At 36.7% G+C, this 10,433-nt stretch overlaps 1 protein-coding gene across 4 annotated transcripts in view; it reads left to right on the top strand.

Annotated features, from left to right (window-relative positions):
• Positions 1-7,277, top strand: part of KIAA0232 (KIAA0232 ortholog) — a 103,947-nt gene extending 96,670 nt beyond the window's left edge. For 3 of the 4 annotated variants that reach the window (XM_036763051.1, XM_036763054.1, XM_036763055.1), the window contains 3 exons: positions 1,935-2,043; positions 5,844-5,941; positions 6,305-7,277. In XM_036763051.1, the coding sequence (XP_036618946.1) occupies positions 1,935-2,043; positions 5,844-5,941; positions 6,305-6,484 (387 nt within the window). In that variant the 3' untranslated portion in view covers positions 6,485-7,277. The remainder of the gene's footprint in view (positions 1-1,934; positions 2,044-5,843; positions 5,942-6,304) is intronic. The other variant, XM_036763052.1, reaches the window with a different exon arrangement.
• Positions 7,278-10,433: the final 3,156 nt, after the last annotated feature.

Here is a 10,433-nt window from a genome sequence, read left to right on the forward strand (position 1 = left end):
TTTTAAATGAATTTGTATTTTAATGATATCTTCACATATTTGAAAATAATACATACATTTATGGCATATTATTCAGTCTACAAAAGGAATATTAACTTATTTATGGATACTGTAGAATAACTTCACAGCTAACAGATTAAGAACCACTACTCATATTCCCTTGTTTGGTAGGCAGTTTACTTGAAGACTTGTGAAATAGCATCAGCCCATGAATATGTAACAATAGTTTAAATACTTCTTTTGTCCTTTGAACAAACTAAACAATTATCTGTTATCTTTAATTTTATTAATCTGTTTAGTGTTTTATTCCTCTCTTTTGTCAGCTTCCTGCTACAAATAAATTTGACAAATTTAGTGAAGCCCAAATGCCTTATCATTTCTTGTTCTTCTTTATTTTCTTCCACTTATAACTAAAATTTGAAACAGAATCTCTACATAAAATGCTGTTAGCTTGGACATGCTCAGTAGGCAGAATACGTTTATCATGTTTTTGAAATATTTTTGGTCTTTTTGTCAAGTCACATAGAAATTCAAAAATTTTTTGAAAACAGTTGTGATTTGAAAAGAGTGTACATTTATTGAACACTAATGTAGAAAGCCTTATGTAAGCACTATAAGAAGGCACAAATGCAGATATTCGCTTATGATTCTCAACTTCCTAACAGAGCTGTCTGAACATGAATAGATCACCTTGGTGCAAAGTAAGGGATGGGCTGCTGAACATAGTCTTCCAGTGAGATTGAATGACTATTTGTGGGTATTATATAGGTAGAAGAGATTCATGTTTGAAGTAGGGATTAAACTGGATGACATCTAAAGTCCCTCCCAACTATAAGATCATGTGGTTCAAATCATTTCATTATATTTTGAGGTTTTCTTTAATTTATTTTAATTTTTTCATAACTTAGTTGAATATGGCACTCAATCATCTTCTTCAGCCACAGCCAAAGAATGGAAAGTTAAATCATCTCTTCCTCCTTAAATTCTCCTAGAATACTTCATCTTGCTCTCTCTTTTATTCCATTACAATCTACCTTGTGTTATTTATTTTTGTGCATATCATGCCCCACTATTAGAATATAATTTCCTTAAGGATAAGGACTGTGTAGTTTCTCATCTTTGTGTCTCCAGTGATTACTACAATATCTTGCAAATAGTAAGTTTTTAATAAATGTTTGTAGAATTAAAACTATAGGGGCTTCAGGGGTTAAGTTTTCTCCCTATACTTTATACGTGCCCTATACTCTCATACCAGAATTGGAAGAAGTATTTCTATCTTAGCTTTTTAGTGTACCATGTGAAGACTAAATCTCTGACCTAGGCAGATTTTCAAATCCCAGCTTTATAAGTGAATGTGATCTGTGTAAATCTGACAGGACTTACGTGACTGGAACACACCCATTTCTTCCTATAGTGAGCAATTTTTGCTTGTATTCAAAGTGTTCTTATCTTGTCATTAGTTCTTAGAAGGTGCCTAACTCATTAAAGTAGCAGGCGATTCCTCAGGTTCTTTTTCCCCAATTATTTCTCCCTAAGAAGTCCCCAGTTATCCTTTAATTAAGCATGCCTAGCAGCTAACATTTACTAAAACTTTAGGGTTAACAAAGTGCTTTCTTAACACAAATCTGCATGTGTTATTAGCCCATTTTATAGTTGAGAACATTTAAACTAGGTTCAAAGAGGAATAAAGACTCATGAGCATTCACACTATTAATAAACAGCACCTCATGCTGCCTCTCCTTAATCTGTTATCATCTGGTACATCTTTCTCATACAGTAGGTAGCAATCATGACTATTCTTGTTATTTTGTGATTATAAACCAAAATATTTTCTCAGAGAAAAATTTCCAGGATTTTCCTTTGTTTTCAATACTAGACTCCTGCCCCTTTTGTGGGATGCTGATTCATTACTATATTTGCTTTTATCTGAACAGTTTCCTATATTGAATACTGATCTGCAAGGAATGAGTGGCAATCAAGAGAAGCAGTGCTGGTGGGGAAAAGCGCTGTACTCTCCCCTTTTTCCTGGATCAGAGTGTGAAGGTAAACAGTCTTATAGCGAGCACATGAGTAAATCTGATGCTGAAATGTACATCTAGTATTAACTAGATAGAGTGTACACAGAGCATACATGGGCCCTAGACATAGTGTGTGCATCACCCTCAGAGTTCACTTTTTGCCATAGGGTGAAAAGATCAGCACCCAACTTAGCCTTTTCTATAGCTATATTATTTAACTCACACAGATATTATAAAGAAATTGCATTAAATGCGCACCCATTTTACAGATGGGGAAACTGACATTCATAAAGTTCAAATGGCTTGCCCAAGGTCACATAGTAAGTAGGGAAACTAGGATTTGAATCTAGATCTTGTACCTCAAAGACTGTCTGTACAAATATTCTTCTTGAGGACCATAGCTATTTTCTGCAAGCTTACTCACAATAAAGCAACTTTTTCAAAAGTATCATGTTATCTCTTTGTTCCCAGTAGGTAATGGCTGTGCTTTAATCCTTTAAGTTTTTCTTAGCACATTGTAATGGGGTTTCTTCTGTCTTTCTGCCAGTGACCCATCCATTTTTGCTCTATAACAATTGGTTTGACAGTTTGGTTCTGTATATCCTTTGTATATATCTCTAGCCTGTCAGGAAGGGAAGTTACAAGTATAGCTTGTGTTCAGAACTAATCATCAGAGTAAAGCCCAGGGTCTTAGTTTGTTAATCTTATTTTTCCACTTCTCAAAATCCAGCATGTTGGCAACATGGTTGACATAGCTCAAGTTGGATATACAGTCTCCATTTGGCAAGTAATTGTGTCCTGCCTTGTGACATGTCTTCTATTTTGTCTGTTATTTATAATTTTTGTTGTTATTTGACTTTGCACATATTTAATGTATGTGTCTTCACCTATACTGTAGGTTCCTTGAGGGCAAAGTCCATATCTTAACATTGTTGATATTTCCTGTAGCATGAACTACTATGCCTGTCACATAATAGATATTCAGCAAAAAAACCTGTTGCTTTTCTTTCATATGGTATAATAGAAATAACTTTATTGAAAATTCTGTATGCTTTAGCTGGAGGTTTGTGCTATAGCTGATTAATTTAGTTGGTGAGAGCAACAGGTTAGTAAGGCAGATTTAATCCCTATGTAGGACAATTGAATTTTTTTTCTTTCGCCTGCAATCACACATTACATCCTTAATCCTAGCCATGCATTTTGAAATATATGCTTTTGGCCATTAAAGACCACTAAGTGAGACAGTATAGCTCAGTCAACACTTTCAAAGTACATTCCTTTATTGTTGGCAAGTCATTAGCACCATCTTTATATGCATAGTATGTCTGTAGAATATAAGATCTAAAAGCGATTTTGGAGATGGTGTATTCAACTCCCACATTTTACAAATAAGAGAAACTGATGCTGAGAGAATAGGACATGGTTTGCCCAAAGTCACACAATTTCTGGCAAAAATAGGACTGGAATCCAACGTTCTTGTCTCTTCTTCCAGTGCTTTTCCATTAACCTATCCCCTACGCCATGTTAATGTATAAAGATTCTGTTGGTATTCTTCCAGTATTCTGGTTTTTCACCAGTCGGTACATGGTGAAGTTGATTATTAACCTGTTAACCTTACATCTCTGGTTGTACATACAATTTCTCTAGTACATGCTTGTAGTAATTAAATCCTTAAAGCAGTGTTAACTGCAAAGTAGCATACCCCTTATATACAAATTTAACTTGTACTGAATTAATAATAGTGTATAGTCTTGAATGAGTTATGCTTAATTTGTTATAATGAGTTCAGTCACTATAATGTTTGACAGGGAGGAAAAGCATTCCTGGAACCCTGGCATTGTGAAGCATTCTTATAGAAATAGGCGTTCCTAATAGGGACTGGATTAGAGTAGTCATGAAATAACAGGCTCCCATACACCCAACCTTATCTGTCTCCCCTTAGCCGTGGCAACTGTTTAGGTTCCTAAATCCTCCTTACTGTTACTGGGCATTTACTTTTACCATCTCCAATTCTGGGAAATTTAAATTGCAGGAATTTATTGAAAGCTAAATTAATGGATGTCTATGAGATGCTTTGGAGTTGAAGAGTGAGGTACTTATAAAAATGTTCAGCAACAAAGTCCTTCTCAAGTGCTCCTTTGAAACATAAAGGTGCTGTGCTTTTGCTGTGCTATGCCAACAGTACGTAAGCTCTGGCAGGTCCTACCAATCTGGGAAGGCTTTGAGTTCAGGCCTGGCTTCAAGAATCATTCTTTCAGTGGCTATCTTGAGCATCAGCTGAGTAAGTTGGCCATGGGATGATTCTATTTTTTTTTCCCACAGCAACCCATGAAAGCATCCACTAAAGTATGAAGAAGTTGTAAATTTGAATTAGTGGAAGAAGTGCTACTCTGGGAAATAAAAATGACAGATATTTTTAATTAGTAAAATAGTTTTTGCAATATTTAAATAAACATTATTCCACCTGTACAGTTAATTGGCATTTTATAATATGTCCATGCTGTTACAGTACTCTTACATATAGATAGTATTGTTAAAACATCCTAAAATTCAAGGAGCATCAGCTGTTTTCATTTTTTAGCATATACATTACAAGAGTTGTAGAAATATACAATCGCCTATTACAGTACAGACAGTACCTAAATGGGTGGATGAGTACTGTGACTAGGCATGGTTAAGAAGGAGTGACTCTAAGAACAGGAAAACATGTTTGCACCCAGTCATCAGGAGGACATAATGTGGTGGTTCCATATATGCCTAAGGAAGCAGCATGAGGCAGCTAGGTCCTGACCATGAAGGACAGTTAAGTTCTATTCAAAGCCATGATGAAACATAGTTGAGTCATTAGGGCTCTGCCACCCCTCCCCCCAATAAGAACCCAGAAAATTATAATGGTGCTTTTTATAGTACCTGAAAGCTATCAGGAAACCTGGTTGCTCTATTTCCAGGACCACAAAAAAACAGCTCAGACTTTTTCTTCATAGGGTCAGGTCCCTATAATCCCCTTTCATACCTGAAACAGCCTTCCATTAAGGGATTTGGCGATTACTGTACACTACCATTATTCCTTATTGATATTTATTGAATTGAATAGAATTCTGTCCCTGTTCTGTAACTCCAGTAAAATAAAGGCTATTTGTTGGGGGATGATTTTTCAGAGAGGTTTTGTTTTTGTTTTTTTTAGGGGAGATAGAAAAGGTAATGGTAAAAATGGGAGCAAAGGTGAATGAACTTTGATATTTCATTGATGTCTCTGGAATATAGTTATACTGGCAAAAAATCTTTAAAAATAAAAAGATTCCAAGAATAGATACAGTTCATTTTCTTTATTTACCACATTGCCTAAATTATTGCCTTATTAGAATTTGGTACTGTGGAAAGAGCCCTTGCTCTGAAGTCTGAGGACTTGGGTTCAAATCCTACCTTTGATACTAGAAGTTATTTAAACCCCTTGGGCCTCAGTCAGTTTCCTCATCTGGAAAATGAAGGTTTGGACTAGAAATCCTTTGAGACCTCTTCACCTCTAAATTTATGATCCTATAATATATCATGGTCCCAAAGGTAGTGTAGTATTTTGGATAGTGAGCAGGCACTGGGGTAAGGAAAACCAGGATTCCTATCCTGCTTTTGTACCTACTATTTGTACAACCATGAGCAAATCAATTAACCACTCAATTTTTCAGGCAGAACTCTCCCAAGACTGAGCTGCCAATGTAACTTAAATGAGTATTATAATGAAAATGGTATGTAAAATTGTTTAATAACTTTGTCTTTCCCTCTCACTCTCCCTCCTTTTTTTGTTCACTTGCATTCAAAATTCATAAGAATGTTATACAAATACCAAGGGAGAGAAGGGCTTGGAAGAATATCCAGATGTTAAAGAAATACCCAACGATGGAGAGCATCTGTTAGATTTTAATAGAGTAAGTATTACTTTTAGAATTGCACTGCTGCCAAACCACCAACCCCTTGCCCATACATGCACTTTTTGTACTCCTGTTAAAATGCCAATTCAAATCATTTTCTCTACAAAACCACTTCTCTGTCATTTATTTTTTATCCTACCCATCAGCTTTGACCCAAAGGTCTGAGCACTCTATGTGGAAACAAAGATGCTTTATGCTCTTCACAGACTTCTCTCCCTATATAGAGTATGGGAGGTGGGAAAATTGTTGTGTCTCTGTATAAAAGGAATATGTCACAAACAAACCTTATTAACAGATAAAATACCAGATTATTCAACCATAGCCTTTGAGACCTACTAGAAACTGTTTATCTATTCTCAGGTGTCTTCTGTTTATGAAGCAAGGTGTACAGAAGAAAGAAATCCTGGAACAAAATCAAATGGCTTCCGGAAAAAATTATATTCCAGTGATAGTTCCAACTCTGAAGACACAGCCTCAGAAGGTGGTAGTGAATGGGTTGATCCTTGTGAAGAGGAGCTTTTTTCTCGAACTCATCTATGAAACTGCAGAGTAGTACCAATTGTCTAAAAAAGTAATATATGATGGAAAACTCCTTTTGTGAAACCTGTTACTCTAAAACAACAACTTGGGTTTCCTCTTCAAGTAACTGATTCAGATGCGTATTTATCTTTCTCTTCTTGCTTATTTTATGGTTGAGGATCACTCTCCTCTTGGAACATTTTTTCCCCCAACCTGTCAATTCTTGGCTATTTGAAATAGACTAGATTGTGTTGTCAATTCAAGAATGGGTGTGCATGTGCTTATCTTAGATGCATCACTGCTCTTTGCCTCTTAACTGCAGTTATTTTCATTTGTAATTGCAGCCTCACCACTATTATCTTATTAGCATTGCAGTGTCTATAACTCCTTCTGCTATTCAGAGACTTTAGCTTTTGGCACATTTTAGCTTTGTTCTCTAAGAACTGGGAGATAAATACTGAACACTGTAATTTATCAGTGCCTTTCTGAATGCAGGAGAAGAGCATGAATGACTTGTCTAGTCTTCATTTGGTAAAATCTCATGTAAATTTGAAGTAGGAACAACAAGGTTGTGCTTTAGAGACTTACAGAATACTGTGTTTTCTATCTTAGGATATTTTCCCCCCTAAATAAACCCACAGAGGATTCTATGGTTTGTGATTTTCTTGCTAACTGGAGAAGCCAAGGATTTTTTTTTTTAATTTTTGGTATGTGTGGAGGCAATGTGAGGGGGTTGCAGTCTCTCTTCTGTTTCTTTCTTTTCCCCTTTCTTCCTCTTCTCTCCCTCTCTTTTGTACTCATCTTTTCCTTTTTAGTCCAGTCTCTCTCTTCCCCTATCTTCTCCCCCCCTTTCTTCTCTCTCTATGTACCTGCTCCTCTCCCCTCTCTCCTGCCTTTCCCTTTATATCTTTTCTTTTCCTCATCTTTCCTTCCACCTCTTCTCTCAGGCCCTTTCTCTCCCTCCATCTCTCTACCACTCTTTCCTTTTCCTGCTATTATAAAGCTGATGAACATTGAGATATAACACCAAAAAATGTCATGGGGGTTGGGGCGGGGCGGGGGACAGGGATTTGTGATGGTAAATCTTTTAACAAGAAAAAAGGACTATGTCTCCTTGCAAATGATTACCTTAGTGTAACCTGCAGTGCATCCTGTATTGAATTTGAGCCTATTTAACTCATCTAAAATGCTCATATTTTAAAGTGTTTCATATGCAAAAAAAGGTCACACTTCACTTGAAAGAAATCTTTGGCTGCTGCAGTTAGCCGCTGTTGTGGCTGTAATTTAGTAGATCTTGTAGTTCATTTTGTGTTTTCTGAGAGAATGTTAGGGGCAGGTTATGTGTGTGGCGGGTGGGTGGGTGGGGTGCAGAGTAATGATTTTCAACATACACGTGTGATTGCAGTAGTGATGGTTGCTTTCTGTGACTTGCTTTTAAATTTTCTTTTGTTAACCTAGACAGTCAATACATCGTCGAGTTATATCTGTACGAGACTATCAACTCCTAGTGCTTTTAACACATTATGCAAAATGTTGAAGCCAGGAGGAGCAATATTTGCAAAACCTAAACATTCTAAGTTTTTACCAACTTATCATTTTAAGAACTAATCTATACAATAGCAGCATGTCTAGAACATCAGGAAGTGTAGAGAGTCCAATGTTGACTTGAAAGCTTAACTATTCATTTTGACAGGCAATAAGAACTCATACAAATTCTGTTTGAAATGTGAGCTGAACTGGCTTTGAAAATGTTATTTGATTTTGATTAAGTAATTGGGTTTTGTTGCCTTTTATTGATAACATGGAAAACACTGTCTAAGGTTGCAAAGTCATTTGAGGAGGTTATATATGTCCTTGCTGTTGGAAACCCTGATTAAATTGGCTAGGTTTGATCTTGTAAAAATAAACAGAATTATATGAGGGTCTATATTTCTGCAGCAAATCATTTAACACTTTCAAGGGTTTTTTGTTGTTATTTATTTACAACTTTGAATAAATTTTTCTGTAACTTTATTCTGGAGCTTCCTAAAAAAAAAAAAAAAAAAAAAAAAAAAAAGGTTGTTAACCACCTACACTGAAAAAAAAATTGTGAACAGTGAAGGCAAAAAAAAAAATTGACTTTGTAAATTCCTCAAATTAGGACAATGGATATTGTCATAGAAATTGTGAATAGGGTAGCAAAGATCAAATAGACACATTTCAAATACAACCTTCAGCTCAGTTTCTTTTCAACTGAGCTGCATCTCTAACAAGAAAGGGCTCCGAATGGCAGAGGTGCTGACTTGACTCACATCATGATGAAGAAAGGCAGCCCTTGTAAAGGGAAGGGGGTGGGACAGGGAGGGTCTGGGCAATAACAAATTATGTCTTTACTTGTTTCCATACTTAAATGGCTCAGAAGCTTTCAGCAAGAGAGTTGAAGTGTGATTTTTAGTTATTTGTATGGATAGACACAAAACAGCATTAAAAGTTGGCAAAATGCTGAAATGCACTGTGGGATGAAGCGCGTGGCAGATCCATAGCACTGAAGTATCAGTTTTCCATTCCTGGGCTGAGATTTGTTTCTACTTTTTTGCTTCAAGTGGTTGTATTGTTCTGATTTCACGTACACCAGAGTAACTGATTTTGTTTTCTTGTGGAGTTACTTAACACCAAATAAAAATTTAAAAGGAGAGTGTCATGTTTTCATTTGGGAGAGTACACTATTCTTTTAGAAACACATCAGAGTCATGGCCTCCTGCTGGCAGTATGAAAAGGGTCCTGGTCCAGAACACTTGAATTCTCCCACTTAACAGTGGTGTAACCTTCCTCTTGTGCTTTGCTTTCTCACCAGAACTAGATGATCTCTAAAGACCCTTCCAGAGCTAATAATGTTCTATGAATATGATTCTCTGTGTTAATGGAATACAGGAAGAGTTCTGGGGCCACACTGCTAAGGTCTGATAGCTCTCTTCAGTAGGATTCCTCTCTTTAAAAGGAAGTTGCCTTTATTAAAGTAGTTCTTAGATCCTTCATTCTGCCTTAGAATTGATCCTGGCTCCTCAAAATTCCAGCAGAGCATAATATCTAGCAGATTGAACCAATGGAAAGGCTTCAAAGGTCCGATAACTGACTGTGTGTCTCTTTAACCTTCACCAACCCAACCAAGATTGGGGGAGAAGGTTGCCACCAGGTGATGAAGACTGTTGGCTAAGTCATAGAGGTGCAATAATCTGTATCAGTAAAGTGAAAATCCATAACAATGAAACCAGATATCTTTTTAAATGTTAAAGTACAAGGTACCTGACCAATTTCCCCATAATTACTTCAAATGTAAAGCTGTTAAAATGTTAGTGTTATGGTTCTGGAATTCAAACATGCCCAAAGCCCTGCTTTCACTTGTTACTAACAATTGAGTAGCCTATTAAGATATAATCATTCTTACACTAACCCATGAACCTGAAAAAGTGACTCCCTTTATGTATTTTAGTATCAAAGCACCATCCCTAAGATCCTGACTCTGAAATTCTCTTCTTTAACCAGTCTCATATCATCCCACCTATCTTATACTTCCTTTCTTGCTCCTTATATGTTCCTTACCCACCTGCTCCACCTCCACCCTTCACCATAACATTCAGTTCCTAGATTCCTCCCCTTTCTTCCTGTCTACCAAGCTTATTCTGGCCTCACTTTCCTCCCTCTCTAGTCTTAATACTATGATAAAACCACCCAATCTTTAGTTTCTTGCGCCTTGACCTAATTTCTACCTTGTTAAACTTGTTCCTTCCATCTGCCTTATTTATTCCATCTGGTTCCAGTGGCCTGATATTCACGAGGACCATTGGAGATGGCCCTGGATGCAGTGGGGGACCTTGGCTTTTTAAAGCTAAGGTCTTTTCCAGGTCTCAGTTTGACTGATGCTAGGGACAGGCAGGACAGGAACAGAGGAGAGAAGGTAATTGCCTCTGTTTTCTTTGCTAAGGATAATCTT

Source organism: Trichosurus vulpecula, chromosome 6 (assembly GCF_011100635.1).
Source record: "Trichosurus vulpecula isolate mTriVul1 chromosome 6, mTriVul1.pri, whole genome shotgun sequence".
Lineage (NCBI taxonomy): Eukaryota > Metazoa > Chordata > Mammalia > Diprotodontia > Phalangeridae > Trichosurus > Trichosurus vulpecula.